The sequence below is a fragment of the Diceros bicornis genome, chromosome 21 (assembly GCF_020826845.1).
Source record: "Diceros bicornis minor isolate mBicDic1 chromosome 21, mDicBic1.mat.cur, whole genome shotgun sequence".
Lineage (NCBI taxonomy): Eukaryota > Metazoa > Chordata > Mammalia > Perissodactyla > Rhinocerotidae > Diceros > Diceros bicornis.
Genome location: NC_080760.1, coordinates 25,829,782 through 25,853,421, shown reverse-complemented (window position 1 = coordinate 25,853,421; position 23,640 = coordinate 25,829,782). Strand labels below are relative to the sequence as shown.

The 23,640-nt window shown below is 36.5% G+C and overlaps 1 protein-coding gene across 3 annotated transcripts in view; it reads right to left on the bottom strand.

Moving 5' to 3' along the window:
• EMC2 (ER membrane protein complex subunit 2) overlaps positions 1-23,512 on the bottom strand; it is a 51,706-nt gene extending 28,194 nt beyond the window's left edge. For 2 of the 3 annotated variants that reach the window (XM_058564791.1, XM_058564794.1), the window contains exons 1-4: positions 23,452-23,512; positions 4,920-5,033; positions 4,336-4,400; positions 2,251-2,336 (exon numbers count right to left, since the gene is read on the bottom strand). In XM_058564791.1, coding sequence (XP_058420774.1) covers positions 2,251-2,336; positions 4,336-4,400; positions 4,920-5,033; positions 23,452-23,491 — 305 coding nt within the window. In that variant the 5' untranslated portion in view covers positions 23,492-23,512. Of the gene's footprint in view, positions 1-2,250; positions 2,337-4,335; positions 4,401-4,919; positions 5,034-14,727; positions 14,798-23,451 lie in introns of those variants that run through there. The other variant, XM_058564792.1, reaches the window with a different exon arrangement.
• Positions 23,513-23,640: the final 128 nt, after the last annotated feature.

Here is a 23,640-nt window from a genome sequence, read left to right as displayed (position 1 = left end):
AAGAAGATACAAATAAACGAAAGGATGTTCTATGCTCATGAACTGGAAGAATTAATAATGGTACAATGTTCCTACTACTCAAAACAATCTACTGATTCAGTGCAACCCCTATCAAAATTCCAATGGCATTTTTCACAGAAATAGAACAATCCTAAAATTTGTATGGAACCACAAAAGACCCCGAATAGCCAACGCAATCTTGAAAAGAACAAAACTAGAGGTAACATGCTTCCTGATTTCAAACTATGTTACAAAGCTATAGTAATCAAAATAGTATGATACTGGCATAAAAACAGACACATAGATCAATGGAACAGAACAGAGTGCCCAGAAACAAACCCATGCATATATGGTCAATTCGTTTATAACAAAGGAGCTAAGAGTATACAATGGGGTAAGGATAGTCTCTTCAATAAATGGTGTTGGGAAAACTGGACAGCCACATGCAGAAGAATGAAACTAGACCACCATCTTTACACCATGCACAAAAATCAACTCAAAATGGATTAAATACCTGAATGTGAGACCTGAAAACCATAAAACTCCTAAAAGAAAACATATGGGGTAAGCTCTTTGACTTTAGTCTTGGTGATGATTTTTTGGATTTGACACCAAAAGTAAAGGCAGCAAAAGCAAAAATAAACAAGTGGGACTACATCAAACTAAAAAGCTTCTGTACAGCAAAGGAAACCATCAACAAAATGAAAAGGCACCCTACAGAATGGCAGAAAATATTTGCAAATCATAAATCTGATAAGAGGTTAATATCCAAAATATATAAAGAACTCATATAAATCAACAGCAAAAAAACAAACAAATCCAAGTAAAAAATGGGCAGAGGAACTGAAAAGACTTTTTCCAAAGACATATAAATGGCCAACAGGTACATGAAAAGGTGCTCAACCTCACAAATCAGCAGGGAAATGCAAATTAAAACCACAATGAGATATCACCTCATACATGTTAGCATGGTTATTATCAAAAAGACAAGATATAACAAGTGTTGTTGAGGATGCAGAGAAAAGGCAACCCTGTGCACTGCTGGTGGGAATGTAAACTGGTAGAGCCACTATGGAAAACGGTATGGAGGTTCCAAACGGTATGGAACCTCCATACCGTTTTCCAGAACTACCATTTGATCTAGCAATTCTACTTCTGGATATTTACCCGAAGTAAATAAAATCACTATCCTGAAAAGATATTTGCAACCTCATGTTCACTGCATCATTATTTACAATAGCCAAGACACGGAAACAACCTAAGTGTCCACTGACAGATGAATGGATAAAGAAGTTGTGATATATATACAATGGAATATTATTCAGCCATAAAAAAAGGAAATTCTGCCATTTATGACAACCTGGATGGACCATAAGGGCATTATACTAAGTGTAATAAGTCAGACAGAGAAAGACAAATACTATATGGTCTCACTTATATGTAAAATTAAAAAGATTCCAAACTCATACACAGAGAACAGGTTGGTGGGTGCCAGAGGTGAAGGTGGGGGGTACGTGAAATGGATGAAAGTGGTCAAAAGGTACAAATTTCTAGTTATAAGATAAATAAGTCCTGGAAATGTAATGCACAGCATGGTTACTATAGTTAAAAATAATGTGCTGTATATTTGAAAGTTGCTAAGAGAATAGATCTTAAAAGTTCTAATCACAAGAAAAAAAAATTTTAACTATGTGTGGTAATGGATGTTAATGATGTAATCATTTCCCAATATATACATGTATCAAATCATTATGTTTTACATCTGAAACTAATACAATGTTATGAGTCAACTATATCTCAATAAAAAAATAATAATAGTAGCCTCTACACCCTGAGTGCCTGTGAGGGTACTACACATATATCATTAATTCCCAAAACAACCCTGAGAAGTTGGTAATATTCTTGTTTTACAAAGAAGGGAGGCTGGAAAGGCTTAAAGAAGTTAAATAATTTGCCAGATCAACAGCTAATAGATCCTAGCACCAGGATTTGAAGTCAGTTCTTACTCCAAGCATGATCCCATTTCACTACATCAGAGATGCTAAATGGATTACACTCTTATGTCAAATCCTATTTATTGGGAGTAACCGGCAGGATTTATGCTGAGAAGCACTCCGACACTATTCTGAAGCTCAGCAACAAAAGGTATTACACAATTAATGACACTGCCATAGGTGTACGAGGGCCTAAATGTAGGCCCCATGTTTGCCATTTCAAAACCGGATTACACTGTTTACAAGATTCAGTTACCTTTCCATGGCTTCAAATCTCATGCCAGTTAATCGCTTGACTCTGTGACTGCCAGGGAACTGTCTTCTCAACTCCTGAAGACAAAACTGAAAAGAAAATTGGCAAAAAAGACTTTAAGAGTAGTAATTACATTACATATACTAAATGAGCTACAAGGAACGGCCTACATAGTCTTCAACGTATCTTCTTAAATAATTTCATTAGTGTGAGCTAATGACACGAGGTGAAATTAATCAGTAATGAATAATGGGGTGAAAGAACTCTGACATTATAGTGAGGGCAACAATCAGTTCTCAGAAACTAATCACGCTTTTAACTGGAAAAATGAGCAGATCATGAGGTCCTCTAATAACTCTTCAAATACTACTACCATATTACTCCCCTAAAAATTGTCTCTCTAATGTGTCAGGCCCCACTTAATTGCCTACAACAGTTTCCTGGCCTTTTCTTCCTAACTACGCATAGCATTCTCCTGATAAAATTTAAGTTCTTTGGTAGTACTCTCAAGTCCCTAGCAAATACTATTAATACTTTGTTTTAATTTTGCCTTGTTGAAATCATATACTAATGAATCATCTGGTCAGCACACATCTCCTGATTCAGAGTCATAAAATACAGACACCATATCTATGGAGTACCAATCTCTTTGGGGCAGATATCCATAATTCATCCATCAACTCAACTATATAAATAATCAAATATTAACTGAACACCTACTATGTTCTCAGCAACATAAGAGGAATTATAAGAGTCTTGGAAGTGCTAGAAATGGTAAGGATTATAAAAATGGTCCATTCTAGTGCCCCAAAGCATAAGTGACCAAAAAATGCCTTTAACTAGTGAAGAAACTATTAACCAGTAATAAAACAATTTTTAATACAATCTAGAAGTATAGCTTCAAAGTCTGTGGCTGAATAATTGCCAGGCTAAGGAAAATATTCAAGTTAGTCAAAACTGAAGATAATATTCATTTATTTCTTTGACATCACACAAAACTCATACTACTTGTCAGCTAAATCGTGCAGAAATTCTGAACCATTAAAAAATAGTGTGTTATAATAAAATTATTTAATTTGATCTCCTGCTGTGTTTATCAATATTATTATCTAATTTGATCTCCTAGTTTATCAAATGGCATTTGACTATTTCCAAAAAAATGCAAAATTTCCCTCAAGATATAAGCTGCCACTCTGTGACTATTCAAAAGACTATGTGTGTCTCATAGGTCCTAATGGTAATCCAAAAAGGTTTTGTGGAATATTTTTTACCACTGGCAGCTCCACTGGAATTATGTGTATAGCCAACCTAATGCAATTACCTTGAAAAGGATAATGTTAACTCAGACATGCATATGTTCTCCTGGTATGTCTACTTTCTGTTTTCGTGTAATTCTTTTTGGCTTAAATGAGGAAGCAGCATGAAGTAGTGCTTAAAAACTCATGATAAGGAACAATAGAACAGAAGAACAGAAACCTTTGCTTCCTGATTTATAAAATAAATATAATGATAATATCTAACACAAACCAAATTAAGAAATAACTGAAGATTAAATAAAGCATGATATACAGCATTTAGCATAGTGCCTAGTACATGAGTGTTCAAAATATAGCATTATCATTCTTTTATTTTAAAAGCAGTATTAGTATTTTAAGTCATGTTCTGTACATGTTAGAATTTTCTAATAATTTAAGATATATATTTACAATATTGCAAAACAGTATTTAACATTATATACTACAAAAGTCATTCAACAACCCAAAAGATAAACTTGTTTTAATCTGCTTCTTATTGTAAACTCTACAATATAGAATAATTCACCTATTAAGTGGATAATCTTTACCAACTAATTTAACCTCTTCCGTAAAACTGGGATACTAAATATCTACTTCTCAGAATTGCTAAAAAGATTTAAGAACATATTGTGTCCCCAAGTACCTAGTTAGTTCAACCTATTCTTAAGAGTAGCATTTAAAACTAGCTATAGAAAGCATTCAATACAAGCCATATACTAATTCTTAACTGCTTATATATAATTCATGAAGCAAATTAAATATAAAATAAAATATAATTAGTTTAAATACGTACCAGTGCCAAGTCATCTCGACCATAGTCTAGGGCCGCAATCATCACCTGTTCATATATGATCCAAACTAGATGTATATATAAAGGAAAAAAACTGAATTTAATATAAAAATCTCCTAGTAGAAATTAAAAAATGAATTCTTCTTGTTTCTGTTATTTTAGAGAACATTCTAACTAAAAATTGATTTATTATATTATATCTGGAATTAAGGAAAGAAAGCATCCTTATATGCTTTCAGCAATGTAAAATATTTTAATATCTTTTCAGGTAAAAAATTTTCCAATTATTTAATACCTTTACTATTCTAAAAGATTCTTTATGAAATGCACTTTGACCCGACCATAACTGCAGCCAAGTGAGCTTTAAAACAAAACGGCCTATTTGATAGCTTCACTACTGCCAGCAAGAATAAATCCTTCTCAAAATAAAGCACCATTAGACTTCCCGAAGTGTTTTTAAAAAGGGGACAAATGACAGATAGACTAAAATGAGCAGAAAAAACATAATAAAAGATGGTTTTTAAAAACACTAAGAAGTATAAATGGAACATGTGCTGAGCATGAATGTAATAAATTAAAAAACTTACTATCATCTCCAAGCTTAGAAGCATATTCATTAATTAATTCCTCTCCAACTTCCACAATTTGCTCACTATTTCTTGAGTTTTCTTCTCTCCATTTTCTCATTTTATCTCGCATTTCTGAAAAAAATAAGCTTGTTATACAATTGACAAGATGAAATCAACTTTTTAGGTAAAAAATAAACTCACACTAATATACAAGTCTATGGTATCTCAAAGTTCATAAAGGAGAAAGTCAATTTAACAAGGGCAAAAGATCCTTTAGGAGACTGAAAATACATTACAACTGATATTACAACTATCTTTAAAAGTAATGAATGGTATGGTCTGCTACAAAGATCCTCTATCCCCTTAAGCAACTATGGATCTTAACTTTTTTGAGGTTACAGACAACATTCAGAATTTGATAAAAGCTAGGGATTATTTTTCCAGAAAAATGCATAAAACTGTACATAGAAATCTCAAAAAATTCAAGGTGCTCCTGAAGTTTATCCACTGACTCAAGAATATAAAATTTTCATAATCACGGTATATTAGGCTATTGCACTAAAGGGATATTCATCACAAAACTTCTTTAACAACATTACTAAACAACAGTAGATATAACGTATAAAGATACACAACTATGCTAGAACATACACAGCAAAAAAATCAGAACAAAGGAAATCTTTTGCTTAAATATACAATAAGGAATAAAATGAATAATGTAAAGTAAGGTCAAAAGCACTAGCAAACAACAAAAGTCTAGAGAACAACTTTGTATTATTTAATACAATAGGGAATTCTGGAGCTTTAAAAAACAGCATTTTGATAATAGCAGAAATAATAACTAGGAAAAAAAAGCGTATCTAATCCAGTAAACAAAAGATTCCTTTTTTATACAGTTAAGGTAGAATCAACTGTCCAATTCACCAATCATATACATGCTTTCCTTCCTACCTCTGAGACTCTTACATATATACTCATCTGAAGTACCACCTTCTTTGTTCTGTAGACATAGATGTTGAATAGAAATTAAACAGTTGAATTAAATTGTTGTTCAACAAATAAATTAAATAAACAACATGCTAGGCCCCTACAGAATACATATAAGAGAAGCATATGGGATTTTCACTACTTTTATATGCATCACCTGAGTTCCTACAGTTCAAAGTCTAGAAAAGAAAACAAAAACCATCATAAGATGAAAATAGACCCTAAGTGAATTTACAAAAATGGTTTTAGAAAATCACTACAAATTAACATACAGTTAATTCCTTCTGCTGAAACCTAGAAATCAGCTTGACTCTCACTCTGCACAGGAAGGAACCTTGAACTGAATCTTAAAGGCTGAAGAGGAATTCGGCAGGCAAACAAAAAAGTAGGTTATTCTACACAGAAGGAACTCCTGGTAGTTAGAATTAAAAAAACAGAATGGAATCAGGAGATGAGTGGGTAGGAAGTAAGAAGAATGAGCTTCTAAAATGCCTTTATTTCATACTAAAATACTAGAAGTTTATTTTTGAAGGTGCAGAAGAACCAACTCAAAATGTTAAGCAAAAGGAAAGCAATATGATCAGATATGTATGTTAGAAAAATCATTCTGGTGCAAGAAAACAAAAATACAGAAATAACAAACAGAAGATAAACTGGAAAGGAGCAAAAAGAAAAGAAACCAGTCAGGGAGGATGTATGGTATAATGGAAAGAACACGGACTTAACAGACTTGGTTTGAACCTGAACTCTGTTACATGGCTTCCTACAACTCACGGAATCTGTGCTTCGTTTTTCACACCTATGAATGGAGATAACAATATTCATAGTTCAGGGATGTGTAGTTAGAATTAAATTATAAAGTTCTCAGCAGAATATCTGGCACACAGTGGGGACTTAGTAAGCACTAGTTTCTTCCATGTCAACTGAACAGTGCAAGTGAAATACATGAATCAAGCAATGGCAATAGATATAGAATAAAGGAAAAAATAGATGCAAAAATTATGTATGAATTATTTTATTTCTTTTTTTAAAACAGATTGGAGAGACTACAGAAGGATGGTGGTAGTTACAACAGCACAGTCAGAAGTTATAAGATTGGCATGGTAACACCATCTATGCAGAAGAAAGCTAAAGGAAGCAACAGGTGGAATCTGACGGATCCAGCAACAGAAGAATCCCAAAGAGCCAACAAGTATTCACTGGAAAGCACCATGAGCCAATCTGAAGAGCAACCGAAACAAGGAAGGGCTCTACCCTCTCCAACCCCAGGTGAACGTATAAAGCCAATAGTAAGTAAGACTGAAAAGGCTGGAGCAGTTGAGCTTCTGTGTATTCTCAAAATTGACTGGCTGGGGCTCGTTCTAAGACAAGATTTCAAACTAAGGAGAGGCTGATGGAAGTGGAATAAAAATTCAGTAGCCCAAGGACAACAACAAGGGATACACAGCCAAGAAATCTCAGAAAGCAAGAACACTACACAAAAACAACAGACGAGGGAGCTCTAGGGAGCTCTCTGAAGTTAAAAAAAACTTTACTGAACCCCAACTCATTTTAAAATTTCAGGAAAACTAATTTCACATAAAAATGAGCAATAAATGAACAAAAGTATTAAGGTCAAGTTATCAAAAGAAAAATGAGAACAAAGAGTTGAATATCATTGCTATATACACTGAAAAGATGCCAGAAAGACAAGCCCACAAAACTGATCAAAACTGTAACATATTTCAAAATAAGCTAAAAGACATTAAGAAAATGATATAAAACATAAAATAACAACATGAATCAGAATCAGAAGAACTGAGAAATGAGGTGACAGAACTCAGGACAGAATCTGAAATAAAAGAAAAACAACTTCAGAAGTTAAAACTAACTAGAGGGAACACAGCACAAACACAAAGTGAAAAAGAAAAAATATTTTTTCTTTCAGTTTTATTGATATATAATTGACATACAGCACTGTATAATTTTAAGGTGTACAGCACGACTTGACTTACATATACTGCAAACTGATTACCACAGTATATGTAACTGACTAGTTAACATCCATCACCACATATAGATACCCAAAAAGAAGAAAAGAAAAAAGTTTTTTTCCTTGTGATGAGAACTTGTAGGATCTATTCTCTTAGCAACCTTTCAAGTATACCATACAGCAGTGTTAACTATAGTCATCACGTTGTACATTAATCCCCAGTACTTATCTTATGACTGGAAGTTTGTACCTTTTGATTACGTTCAACCAATTCCTCCACCTTCCCCCTCCTGCCTCGAGTAACCACAAATCTGATCTCTTTTTCTATGAGTTTGGCTTTTTGATTTTTTTTTTTAGATGCCACATATAAGTGGAGTCATACAGTATTTGTCTTTGTCTGAAAGAAAAATTTTTTAAATGAAGAGATAAAAAGGGATGGAAAAAATAATGATAAATATTGAAGACAGGCAAAGAATATCCAACATATGGAGAAAAGGAGTCCTTGAAGAAGAAAATCCAAGCAAAGCAATAGAACAAATACTAAAACCTGTAATCCAAGAAAACTTTGCTGGTATAAAAAAAGATTTGAATTTACATATTGAAAGAACATCCCATCTACCTGAGAATATTAACCCACAATGACCAATATGAAGGCATATAGTAAGTTGGATTTCATCCTTACATGAGCGAGTTAAGCTGATTTGAGTTGGGTTTTTGTTATCACTAAATAAAGAGTAATTTTGCTACTTTAAAAAAAAAAATGAAGGCATATAGTAGTAAAATGAATGGAGTTTAAGAGGAAGAAAATCCTTTGTACATCTAGGAAAAGAAGAGGACTTATAAGGGAAAGGTTTAGATGAGGATTAAACTCTTCCACAACCATGTTTTATGCCAGAAGAAAACAGATAAACACATTTAAGATACTCAATGAAAGAAAGCACGAGCCAAAGATTTTATATTCAGCAAAACTCAGTTCCAAGTATGAAGGGCACAAATTGTGATCAACACGCAGGAACTTAAGAGAATATTGTGCCAAAGCACTCTTCCTGAGGAACCTACTAGAGGATAGGTTTCAAACAACCAAAATGACTAGAAAGACATCAATCTAACGATTTGTGGTGATCATTAATTATCTAGTTACTTGTAGAACTAAAAGTTAGTTCTTAGATAATGGCTAAGAGAAGGAGAACATCTGTTTCATGCTCTGACAATGCCGATATAATACAACTATTTAAAAAATGGATGAGAATAATAGCACACGCAAAAAAAAATTCTTTTAGCATCTTCAGTAATAATATTGGTGGTAATATTAGTACGATTTTTCTAAGATTCTAGCAGTTTTAGTAAAAAAAAAATGAGTAATTATGGGATATTCTAGTCCTGTCATCTTGCGTCCTTGAGAATCAGAAGTCTCTTGTAGAAAAAAGGAGACACAGATGTAAAAGAAAAGGAATTCAAATAAACTTCTGTACTCTTGAATTTAAAGTATCAATATGAACTCATTAGGTAGTTTGTCTTTAAATACATACACACACATTTCCTTTTCTTGTTGTTAGTGCCCTTGAGTAGATTCCGACTCCTAGTGATCCCGTGAACAGCAGAGCGGAACCCTGCCTGGTCTTTCTGTACCACCCTCTCACCTTCTATTGCTCTATCAAACAACGCTCGGCTGCTATTCACAGGGTTTTCACGGCCGATTTTTTTCGGTAGTGGGTGGCCAAGTCCTTCTTCCTAGTCTGTCCTAATCTGGAAGCTCCACTGACACCTGTCCACCATGGGTGACCCTGCTGATATCTGAAATACTAGTAGAATAGCTTTCAGCCTCACAGCAACACATGGCCACTACAGCATGACAACCAACAGATGGATGGTGTGGTTCCCCGAATGGGGAAAAAAACCCAGGCCACACCAGTGAAAGCACAGAATCTTAACCAGTAGACTACCAGGGCTGGCACACACATTTCCTAGCTATCATCAATTCAATAGTAATGAGCTCAAATAGCACCCAAATTGTGGTCTTGAAATACCATTTCTCACTAAAAGAAATTAAGACTTCTTAGAGAAATAACTGATTCCAGGTATGGGGCAAGAAATGGATGATGATCCTGAAACATCTTGTTATACCAGATATCAAGGAAGACTACCAGGGTCAGGTCAAAATGACCCAATAGTCAAACTGAAGAGTTCCCACTCATCAAAGAGGGAACAATTTTGGTTTCAATAATGATAATATTGTAATGGATAGAAACTCATCAAATATGTTTAAATCCATGAATTCATAATGATATGAAAAAGAAAGAACTGGTTACCTTCAAAGGATGGCAGGGAACCAATTCACTACTGAAAATGGGCAAAAAACATTCATCATGACACATGTACCACTGCATAACCAAATAACAGACGAGGGGAAGTGTCTCTTTACATTAGTACTCCAACTAATAAATGAGAAAGAAATGATACAATTAGGATTTTACCATTTTGCAAACTCAATGAATTACTATAGGCAGTAAGCACCAATAGCTGCTAATGTAAGAAAAAGAGAGCCAGATATTAAGTGCCTCCTATAGTCTTGAAAAAAAGATAAAACCTGAGACTGATCCAGTCTCTGAATCCAGCTGCCAATTTGTGAGAGAGAGAGAGGAACATACCAAATTGTACCATGAATATTCAATCAGGACAATGTAGAAAGTGGAAAACTCCACATGTCAAATGGTCCAAGTTAAAGAGAGAAACTTTAAGGAAAACAAAGAGAGAGAATGGGAACCTACAGATCAAGAGATTTAAAAAATTTACCAAACTTTATAAAAATTGGCAAGACTAACGTATAGTGTCTAGGGATATATATATTCGGAGAATAAAACTATTTAAAATGCAGGAAGGTGATCACTAGAAAAGTCAGGATAATGGTTACAGACAAGAGAGGGAGTTGTGACTGGGATAAGGCATGTGGAAGGAACTTCTGGAAGGGATGACAAAGCCCTATTTCTTGACTTGGGTGGTGGTTTCAAGGGTGTTATTTTGTAATAAATAATCAAGCCATAAATTTGTTTTGTGTAATTCTCTCTTTCCGTTTTATTTTACAATAAAAAGATACTTAAAATGAAAGAAGGGAGGGAGGAAGGAGAAAGAAAGAAAAGCGGGGAAGTCCTTTAAAACATAGAGGGGGGGCCAGCCCGGTGGCGCAGCAGTTGGGTGCGTGTGCTTTGCTGTGGCGGCCCGGGGTTCGCCGGTTCGGATCCCGGGCGCACACCGATGCACCGCTTCTCAGGCCATGCTGTGGTGGCGTCCCATATAAAGTAGAGAAAGATGGGCATGGATGTTAGCCGAGGGCCGGTCTTCCTCAGCAAAAAAGAGGAGGATTGGCATCGGATGTTATCTCAGGGCTGGTCTTCCTCACCAAAAAAAAAAAAAAAACAGAGGGAAGAAAACCTTTTGTCTTTTACCAAATAAAACACTGGGAGGTTCAAAAAACCTTTAAGTTGAGTAGCAACATAATTTCCTTGAAATTCTGACACAAAAGTTTATTAACTAAACAGTTTTAAAATACAGAGCTTATGATTGCTAGAAATGATTTCAAATCTCTCATAAAACTGTTACCGTATAATATTTTATAATCTGAAAATCAACCAAAACCACCATGGGGCTACATTTCCTGCGCCTGGCTAAAACACATGGTTCTTGACATGAAGATCCCAAGAAATAGAGTTAAACTGCAACAGCATTAGTAAACACAAATGCTTTTCAGAGAATGGCGGCTTAAAAACACATTAAGAGGGCCGGCCCCGTGTCTTAGTGGTTAAGCGCACGCGCTCCGCTGCTGGCGGCCCAGGTTCAGATCCCGGGCGCGCAGCGACGCACCGCTTCTCTGGCCATGCTGAGGCCGCATCCCACATACAGCAACTAGAAGGATGTGCAACTATGACATACAACTATCTAATGGGGCTCTGGGGGAAAAATAAATAAATAAATAAAATTATAAAAACACATTAAGAAAAGCCTATATAGCCCTAAGCTTTACCCCATTAACTAATTCATCAAATTTTATAGCTTGCATAAAGTTTTAACTACTTAAAATAAGAATGTAATAGCAACACTGTCACCCGTTTAATCATTGATATAAAACTCATTTTGGGGAAAAAAATCAACAAAATTCTATTCACTTAGTGAACAGAAATCAGAAAAAAAAAAAGTGCTATTGTATTTAAATCCAATGATGAAAACCTGACTAAATACATTGTCTTAAAACCGAGGTTAGATAAGTAGGATTAAAACAACGTAGCAGTATACTATCTGTAAAGCTATTGGATTTACTGTTTAACCAGTAATCTAATCCAGATTTTTATCCACAGTTCAGTAAACATACTTTTAAAAGGAATATATATTAGTAAGATTGGTTTCTACCCACAGAATACTTCTGACACCAAATGTGGGCGTGGGAAGGTTCCCCACACCAACCAATTCTCCAAATCTCTGAACACCATCTTAGTGTCAATAATTCGATTTGATTCAATTCTGTTACAAACTACCAGGAACAGGCATCAGACCCCAGAGGTAAGGGCTCAGTCCCACAAGACTGCCCCCACTCAAGGGGTTGTAAAGTTGGAGTTTCCTACAACCCCTCCCTCAGGTCCTATACTGGGCTAAAATGGCTCACAGAAGTCAGTAAAGTGCTTTACTTACTATTACTAGATTATAAGGATCCAACCCAGGAACAGTCAAATGGAAGGAGGGAGTAGAGGAGCTGCCATACCCTCTCCGGGCATGCCACCCTCCAAACACCTTGATGTGTTCACCAACCTAGAAGCTCTCCAGCTCCTGCAGTTTAGGGGCAAATGAAGGTTTCCTTCTGTAGGCATGACTGATTAAATCATGGATGATTAGCTCAATCTCCAGGTCCTCTCTTCTCTTAGGAGGTCGAGGGGTGGGACTGAAAGTTGGAACCCTTAATCATGCTTTTGGTCTTCCCTGTGACCAGGCCCAGTCCTGAAGCTATCCAGCTGTCAGTCATCTCATTAGCAAACAAAAAGACACCCTATCGCTCCAGAAAATCCAATGGTCTTAGAAGCTCTTATGTCAGGAATCTAGGATTAAGACCAAATATTATTAAAAAAACATGTTGCTATCAACCCTACCACTCAAGAAATTACAAGTGTTTAGGAGCTCTGTGCAGGAACTAGGGATGAAGACCAAATATATATTCCTTATTATATCATAACATATACCTTTTACGTGGATCTTTAGATCCACAACTTTGGTTTTCAGAACTCATTCAAACCACATCCCCATACCATAGTTCATTTACACTGTCTGAAGTCCACATTCTCTTTCAACCTGAGAGATTATTTTAAAAGAGGAAGAGGAGCCTTGGGAATATAAATTACTCAGTGTTTTGTAGATCTGTTCCACAACACTGCACGCCCTGCCCATATCCTGACACCCAAATTAAGAAATGCTAGCCCAGATGAATTAATAAAGTATACTGTTTGAATTCAAGAATTATCATTTAATCTAATAGATTGAGAATTCTCTGCAAAGGCCTTTAAGGAGAATTCCCGCCCATAAACTAGAGACTAAAAGAGAAAACTTGATTCCCATCTCCTTTTTTGTCAAATGTCTCATTTACCAACAGTCTTTAATTTTTCATCAGTCTCTTGCTTATTCATAATCAAGATATTGTTGAAATAACTTTCTTGGCCCAACATGGAGCCACTCCTGTCCAGGAAGCCACATCAGCAAACTGAAACTTATATGACCTTCTTGTCCCTGTAAACGCTCCACTTGACCAGAAATGCAGTATGCCCAGTCAGCCAATCCCCAAAGGCCAAGCCAACTCCAGGCCTTCTCACCCCAAATAAAACTGACTATGTGGCCCCAGCCAATCAGATATTTTCTATTTGTCTCTTACTTGTTCTTTACTTCTTATCCTATAAAACCTTCTTGCCCTTTGCCCCATTTTGCAGTTCTCCAAAAGGAGACTATTTTATGAAGTGTTAAAGTTTGTTTGTATCACCTAAATTGTCTTCTTTAATCATTTTTTAACAGTGTATTACCGGGAAATCTCTAGTTTTTAAAACATTCTTTCACCTATTGATACAACCGCCATGACTTCTACTTAGTCATTCAAAAATATATTAATACATTATTTCCATAGCATATGCTAAAAATATAAAGACGAAAAAAAAAATCATTCCTTGTGTCTGAGAAGCTGACAAGCTAACAGAAAAACTGCAAAATAATGTGATAAAAGCTAAGAAAGCGGTATATTCAGAGCACTAAGAGAGCAAGGTAAGGGAAAGATTAATTCCACCTGGCAGGGATAAAAGGTTAAAGACGACATTTGTGATATACGAATTAAGCCCTAAGGCTCAAAGGGAGTTTGTCAGATGAAGTTTAGAGTAAAAGAGCATAAGCCATGGTAGAGGAATGAAAGTATCTGATGTGCTCAGAGAGTGGGAAATTGCCCAACCCACCTATATTATGGGGAGAGGGATAAGGTATGCAAAGCAGTTCTTTTAGGCCACTGCAGAATGGAGCTCAGGTTAACTCTTCATTGATATAACCCAAAAAAGGGGTGGGGAATACATTTCTCTGTCAAAGAGTACTCCCAATGACCCCAAATAAAAACCTGAAGGGTCACCTACCAGAAGAGGGAAAATTAGGAGAGGAAAGCAGTTTTTCTCAAGACTAAAGGGGGAAAACAAAGAGGTCTTTTGCCCAAATATTTCCCTATTTATCCATGCTCTAAATTTTAAAAGAAAATCATATTGAGTATAATATGTACTTCAAGGTATTGTTTTAAGTAAAAGTATAAAATAAGTCTATATATTGTTACGCCTCCTTCAAAGATATTTTTAAAGTGTTACATACTTCGATTTAGCCCCACAATTCTTTTCATTATCCAAAGGTTTTTCCTGTGTTTCAAATTTCCACAAGTTTTACATTTTCATCTTCTTTCTCCAGTTTTCTCTTCTACCCACCTAAAAGCAGTAGTGTGTAGTGGTTAAGAGTAGAAATGCAAAACTCAAACTGCTTCAGTTCAAACTCAGCTCTTTCACTTTCTAGCTGTATGATACTGGGTGAGTTAATCACTTTGCACTTTACTGTTTTTGTCTAAAAAGTGGAGATGAAAAGAGTAATACCTATATCATACAGTTGCTGTGGTAATAAGCATTATGAGTTAATTTACATGTTTTAGAACAGTGCCTGGCACAATATGTGCTCAAAAAACTTTAGCTATTATTAATATTCTTTCCTCTATTTCCTTCCCTGTTCTCATATCCGCTGTTAATTCTCTTTTGTTTCTGAACCAAGAGGCTTTGAAACTTCTCCCCAGGTCAACAGTACATCCTATAAAATCAAATGCCGTTTATCTTTTCCTAATCCCTCCATCTCTGGCTTTCTTCTTCATATTTCATTTAGAGCAGAGATTTAAAACAGGGGTCAATAAATCACAGCCCCAGGGCCAAATTTTGCAGCCATCTGTTTTGTACATAAAGTTTTATCAGAATACAGGCACCCTTATTCAGTTAGGTGTTGTCTATGGCTGTTTTTGTGCTACAATGGCAGAGCTGAATTCAGTACTCCCCCCTTATCCGTGGTTTTCCTTTCCTCAGTTTCAATTACCCACAGTCAACGGTGTTCCAAAAATATTAAAGAGAAAATTTGAGAAATAAACAATTCATAAGTTTTAAATTGTGCACTCTTCTGAGTTGCGTGATGAAATCTCTTGCCGTCCTGCTTCATCCTGCCAGGGACGTAAATCACCCCTTTGTCCAGGTATCCAAGCTGTATATGCCACCCACCCGTTAGTCACTTAGTAGCTGTCTAGATTATCAGATTGACTGTCTCGGTATCACAGTGCTTGTGTTTAAGTAACCTTTATTTTACTAAATAATGGCCCCAAAGCACAAGAGTAGTGATGCTAGCAATTTGGATACGCCATGGAGAAGTCGTAAAGTGCTTTCTTTAAGTGAAAAGGTGAGTTTTTGACAATAAGGAGAAAAAAAATCGTATGCGGAGACTGCTAAGATCTATGATAAGAACAAATCTTCTATCCACGAAATTGTGAAGAAAAAGACATTCGTGCTAGTTTTGCTGTCACACCTCATATATGTATGTACAGGAAAAAAAGCAGTATACATAGGGTTCAGTACTATCTACGTTTCAAGCATCTGCTGAGGGTCTTGAAATGTATCCCCTAAGGATAAGAGGGGACACTACAGTAGCTGAGACAGATCATATGTCACACAAAACTAAAAATATTTACTATCTGGCCCTTTAGGAAAAAAATGAGCCAATTCCTGGTTTAGAGCATGAAGTTACACATAGGGTACAGGATCTACAGTCAGAGGACTTGGGTTTAAATTCCAATACTGCCACTTACCAGGATGGTGATCCTGGACCTGTCACTTAACTTTTCTAACTTCAGCTATAAAATACAGAAGATCACAAGGCTGTCTTATAGGTCTGTGATGAAAGTTATATAAAGAAAAACCTAGACTCCTCAGACATCGCTTGGCCAGTACAGTGTTTGGGGGGGGGTGGATTATTTGTTTTTAATCTGATTTTGATTACCTTTAGGTAGGGCATGCACTCACCAGTTCTTCATTGGCACCACTATCATCTTTCACCCAATTTCACACATTACCCTCATCTGCTTGGTACCTGAGTTTAGGACTCCTAATAGTAGATAATTTAGGTAAACCACTCATAAAATGTATAGTGCTATAAAAATTTTAATTACCTTCATCTTAAAGAAAATCTCTGATAACTGTTTCAGCCTCTGGCAAGAAATAAAGGCTATTCCCTTACTCCTTCCTCAAAGGTGGCTTAAAACTTTTCATTTTACTCTAAATCCTCCAAAAAAAGCATGCTCCTCAAAACCAAAGGCATTTATTATATACTGTGTAAGTAAGGAGCTCACTGCTTGCTTGCATATTTTATTAACAATTGTGCAAGCTCTGGGGATGAGTTAAAGGTCAAAGGTTAAGACATTGGCTATGATTATTCCGTTTGTTTACTCCTTTGAGGCCTAGGTTTCACTGCGGTGAGACAGAGGCTACTGAAAGTTGGGAAAACATGCCTGCTACTTACTCTGCTGATTCCTTTACTCCAAAACTCCTTCCTCAATTCCTATACTTTCTCTACTTCACTTTATTATATATTCTGAAGTATCATTTAGAGATTCATTTACATGAACCAGCATACTCCTTTAAAAGGTCAATACTTGTGGGATAATAGATAAATTTTAAATTATTCATAGTCCCACAAATTTATCTAGTCAATTGGTTTCAGGATGTTGAAAACAGCTGTTCTGAAAGAAAAGGATTAATGAAAAAAGGAAGGATTAATTTATTTTAATGCACAGAAAACTCCAGAAGTGTTTGTCAAACTGTGTATTGCAAACCATTAGTGGGGTATGAAATCAATTTAGTGGACTTCTCATAGTATTTAGAGGGGGAAAAAAAATGAAACAATAAATAGAATAGAATGCGTTGCTCATACTAAGAATAAGTACTTTTTAAATAAATCTTTGGTTTCAGTTTATATACACACTAAAACATATGTATGAGAATACTTAATTCAGTATGAGTTAATTTGCCAAGGGTATTTCTTATTGTGGAAAAACACCACTGTAGGAAAAGGACATACTTATTTAAAGCATAACTGCTAAGAATTAACAGTCTTAACACACAGTCACAAACATTACATAAAAATACGATAGCAGAACACACGATAATGAATGCTGTTTATGTATGAAAATGTAACTTCTGCAAACTAAGCAGCATTTCACGTAACACTTTAAACTGTACTTACACAGCAGGCCCTGTCACACTCTGGATACTCCTATAGATACAATATAAAATTATTTGTCACATATTAAAATGTTCAGAAATGCCTTAAAAACATTCATCTAAAAATTAGTAAAAATAAAAGTATCTCTAGAAGAAAACATGTTTGCACCTTTGATAAATCATTACCTCAAACACACATCAGAAAACCAGTCATCTTTTCCTGACAAATGTGGCTTCCCTTCTCAATGTTTACATTTCTGTTAATGCCACTTAGGATTCCAATTCTGACTAATGTTTCTGACTCCTCCTTCAGTATCTAAGTCCTGTGATTCTTCTGAAATATTTCTAAGATTTATAGCTTCCAGTCCATTTCCACTGCTACTATCCAAGCCCAAGCTCTTATCATCCCATTTGGACAGAAAGACTCACATCATGATTTAGATCTGACAAAGTATCAGCCAACTCAATGAGAAAAGCTCCAAAGCAAAGATGACCCATTAGAGGAGGCCTATGTTGGGCAGAAATGGCCAGGCCCTAGGACCCCAAATTCTTAAGATACTCAGTGATTCCTACTGCCTCTTGGGCAGTACAGTGTGATGACTGGAACCACAGCCTTTGGAGTTATTCATCATTTAACTAATATTTACTGAATGCCTATTATTTGCCAAGCCTGATGCGGGCGTCTGGGAATAAAGTAAGAAACAAGATAAAGTTCCTGTACTCATGCTTACATTCTAGTAGGGCAGAAAGATGACAAACCACACAATTTCAGATAGTGATAATTCCTAAAAAGGAAATTAAAAGGCTACGTGATAAGTCAGGGGATGGGGGAAGGAGGAGCCTCTGAAAAGGGTGGTCAAAGAAGGCTTCTCTGAGAAAGTGGTTTTCAAGCTGAGAGAAGAACGAGAAGGAGCCAGCCATAAACAGCAAATCTAAGTTATCAAGACAGAAACTAGTCTGTCATGTTCCAAGAACAATAGAATGGCAGGCTGAGTGAATGAACTTAACTGGTTAATAACTGAGTCAGGAAGAGCAGTGTAAGAGCAGCTCAAATCACAGCACTCCCTTTTACTAGCTGTGGTATCTTGAACAAGCTGCTTCACAACGCTAGTTTGCTTCTTCATCTGTAAAATGGAAATAAAACCTATCCGATAAGATGTGTGTCAGAATTAAATGAGTATACAAAATATTTAGTAAGCCATTTTCATTATTATTATTACCATTACTATAGATACTAAATCAAAGTTCATAAACAAACTTAATATACTAGCATTCACTCATTGAGCAAACAAGCATTTACCAAGAGCTTGTTTTCTGACTCTCACCACTATGCTGGTCAATGGAAAGATTGAGAAGATCTGTGTGTGTGTAAAGAATGCAAACAAGTAATTAAAATATTACCGGGTGAGATTAACAAGGTTCAGTAAAAACTCTCTTAACCATCATCTAGTTAGAATCAACTCAAAGAATTTCTTTCTGCAAAACAGACTAATGATGCCCACGGCATTTTAGAAGCTCTAGGCTAATAGCCCTCATCAGCTAGCTCTTAGTTAATTGCTTCCATCGGTTGTTACATTAAAAAAAGTCAGCTATGTTTGTATGCAAACCTGTTCAGGCCAGTTAAACTTCATGTAATTATACAGTGTAATTAAATATTACATGAGCCAAAGAAAACCTGAGTGCAAAACAGACTTATTTCTATGAAACAAAGCTGGATGAAAAAACTTTATAAAGGTACACAGCTTTGAAAACCTGCTGTCACATTAGGTAAGGTGACTTAACTAATGCAAAACTGAAAATGGTTTATTAATGATGACAAGGAATTTCAATCAGGGGATCCCTATAAAAGAAAAGGCCCTGCCCTATGTCAACATTTACATTTTAAGTTGAATGATAAGAGCCAGTGATTTTTTTTTTTTTTTAAATAGGAAAGTGGCTCCCAACTATCTACAAAGTAAAGTCCAAACTCAAGCTGGCATTCAAGGCACCAACCTACCTTTCTAGCTCTTACCTTGCAAAAATGACCTTCACAAAACATATACATAACCATAAATATGGATCTTTAGTTTAAAAGTGAAATCTTAGGGTATGTTCTATGAGACCTGAGACCTTGCCTGTCTTATTTAGCACTGTATCCTCAACAACTGGAACAGTACCTGATGAAAAGTACTCAAATATTTGTTCATATAGGCTAATACTTAAAGCTAGGTATGGATGAGGTTGCCCATAGAAGACATTTAACCTTTTTTAGATCTCTTTGAAGCTGATGAGACTTTTGAATCATCTTTTCCCAGAAATATGTAAATTTTTACACACACACTCAATTTTGCATATAATTTCAGGGAATTCACAGACCACGTAACACTTACGCCTGCATCAGTCAAGAGTCTATTGATCTCAGGTATAATAACCATAACCAAAGACGAGGGCTAAAGAAAGAACCATTGGGGACACCAAAAATTGAGGAGCAAATGGACGTAGAGAACTCAGCAAAGAAAAGGTCTGAAAAGTAAGAGAACCTTAATGTTCTTAAGAAACCAAGAAAATTTCTCATACAGGTAGTGATCTGCAATGACAAATGTAGTACAGATGTACAAAGCATATGCATTAGACCTGGCATTAGGGTTCCCTAGAAATCTAAACGGAGTGATAGGGCATAGAAACCAAGTTGTGGTTGTTTGAAGGACTGAATAAAAACAGAGGAAGTAGAGACAGTGAGCATAAAAAACTAAAATTCCCTCAAACATTTTTAATAAATATTTTTTCAACAAATATTCACCTAGTGCCTATTCTAGGCCAGGCATTGTGGTAGGCATCCTATCCATATCATGCCCAAATACCCTATTTTCAAGAAACTTGACTACATCCGCCTTACAACTCTCCTTCCCACCTCCAAACCCCTAAGTAATAACTCCTTTACATAATAAATCTTAATAACTTTCACCTGGCTGAATAAATAAATCACATATTCTACTTTTTTTATAGAGCCCAATAGAGACTAGGAGAATGTTAAACTTACTATAGCTCTTTTATAATCATGTGATAAATTTTCCTATCACAAGAACTCCCGTACTCTTTGAACTAACCATTTCTATGACTTTAATTCATGGTGCTATTCAATGAAATTCTTTTTTGTGTGTGTGAGGAAGATCAGCCCTGAGCTAACATCCATGCCAATCCTCCTTTTTTTTTTTTTTTGCTGAGGAAGACTGGCCCTGGGCTAACATCTGTGCCCATCTTCCTCTACTTTATATGGGATGCCGCCACAGCATGGCCTGACAAGCGGTGCATCAGTGCGTGCCCAGGATCCGAACCCGGGCAGCCAGCAGCAGAGCACACGCACTTAACTGCTACGCCACAGGGCCGGCCCCTCAATGAAATTCTTAAAGATATATGCCCATCTGACACTCCCTCCCCAAAAAATATAAACAAAAAACTATCCCTGAGAGTCCTCCTGTCACTTCTTACATCCTAAAAATCTGTTACCATAAGTCTATGAAAGAAAAATCTAAAATCTTCTTTTCTGAAAAGACTCCTAGGAGAATTTTAATTCTCGAAATGTATAAACCCTCATTATACAAATGAGCAAACTATATCCTATTAGTTAAGTGAGTTGCCTAAGTCTACCTAAGATACTAAAGAAATTATTCCAACACTAGAAAAATGACTTATAATCTTTTTTTGTGACAATTTGTTGATGTTTATTATTAATCCCATTAACAATTCATTTAGTCAACAAATAATTACTGAGTTCCTCTCATATGTCAGGCAGTAGAACAACATAAGCCTGGTCCCTCCCTCCATTCTAGGAGAGACTAAATTTTAAAACTTAACACAATTGGGTAAGTGCTTCAATAGTATGAGAACACATAGTTAAGGACCAGGGGTAGGTTTTGTTGCTTGTTTTTGTTGTAGTTATTGCTTTCTTTCCTTTTTTTTTTTAAATTTTGGTGAAGGGATGGGAAAGAGGTAGGGAGTAGGGTGGTCAAAGAAGGCTCTCTGAAGTACGTAACCTTCGAGGGGGAATTCTGAGAAATGATAAGGTACAATGGGAACAAGAGTGGGGCAACGAGGGAAGAACACTCCTAGTGGAAGGAATAGCATGTGACTCGCCCTAAGACAAGGAGTATGGCATATTTAGGGAATTCAACAAAAGCCAGCCTAGCCAGCTCATAGAGGGAGAGAAGAGCCTAAGATAAAGCTGGAGACATGGGCAGGAGCCAGATCATCTTCTTATATAGCACTTAGTTTAAAAGCACTTTAACATGTTTTCTCTTTTTTTCCTCAACAGACTTGTGAAGTAGTTATTAGTTATTTATTATTCCAAATCTAATTACATCACTCCTCTTTAGAATGCCCACAAGGTAAGATCCAAGTTACTTAGTTAAATCTCCTTGTCTGCTGATAGTTACACATCTACTCGATTCTATACAGGATACTATCATCTAAGATATCTATATTGAACATATCTTCAAAATAGCACTTTCTAAAAAGCATGAAATATTTGCAACATTTTTTTAAAGCATTAAAAATAACAGCCAAGTATCTACCATCCAGGTTAAGGTATACATCCCGACAAGTTTTTTAAAACTATGTATTTACAGGTCTGTCTTCTCCACTAGACTGTGAACACCCTGAAGTTAGGGACTGTGTGTTAATTTGATATATCCAAGATCTAGCACTAATAACACTCTGGCTTAATATAAAGGAATCTCCCAATACACGTAGAAACACTGAGGTCCACAGTCTGCTGCCACAAAACCAATAATAAATCACTGAATTCAGTTAAGTATAAAAGAATTTTAGCTTTTCCCATACATGTTTGCAACTTTGTAATACTGGAGAGATTTATTCACCATCAGTCAATATAACTTTCAGTCTACATGTTATCAGGTCATTGTTTAAACATTCGAAGAAGGTCGTCATTGAACAAATAAGCTATTGAAGTCTACTCTTAAATGCTGGGAATATGAATTTCAATTACACAAACTTCAAGCCTTAGAGATCAAGGCTCCTCTCTTAAGCATGCCTCCCGCTAAAGTTTTTGAGAAGGGAAACTCTCTCTTACAGACTTGGTCCAAAGTTTGGCTGCTTCAAGATTTAAAAAACACACTCCATCTCAGACAAAACTAGGATGGGGAAAGAAGTGCATCACACTCGAGCACATGTCCAAGATAACCAGTTCTTCTCCCCTTCAGAAAAGGAATAAGGAGTAAGAAGGAAGTTGTGTTGTATGTGTAAATGTTTCTTGAGGGGCAGTGCGACAGGGAATAATTAAAAACGGGAGAAATCAAAGACCCAGCTTTTAAGACAGAACCAAACGTAAAGTGGCATGTAGAAAAATCAGATTTGTTCATGGGTCTTCTACATATCTTTTCTATACAGAGTTGTAACCCTTACAGCACTTAAGAAAAATGCCTTACAGGCCTTCCATTTCTTGGCCGCAAAGAAGCTTCAGCAGTCACCTATCCCGCCTCCTCCGCGCCGCCGAGCAGCTCCCGGTCACTCCCGCCTTCTAATGGAAGCTGCCCCGGGCCGCTGGACTGGCGCGGAGGTAGGTCGGTCAGTCTGTCGATGGGCACAAGCGGTGGGGAACACCGCAGACTCCAGTCGGTGGCCGGGCCAAGGAAGGGTCAGCCTCAACCTCCACTTCAGCCACCACCTCAGCTCAGCCCGTCCAGTGAGAGCTCCAGTGCCGAAGAGAGACAGAGAACCCAGCTCTACCAGGGCAGCAGGTACTGCCGAACCGCTTCCCAGAGCTTTAAGGTCTTTCCGCGCCCGCCCCGCCCGCAGTTACCTTCCCAAGTGACATCGTAAAGCTCTGAGACCTTCGCCATCTTCTTAAAACCTAGAGGCAGCGGGGTGAGGGGGCGGGGAGACGCGGTCACGTGACCTGCGACCAGGAGGCGGAGAATTACGACACCACTTTTCATTGGCCGAGAGAGCGGAGGGGGCGGGACCCGCCGCGCACGTGCACGCGGCCCTG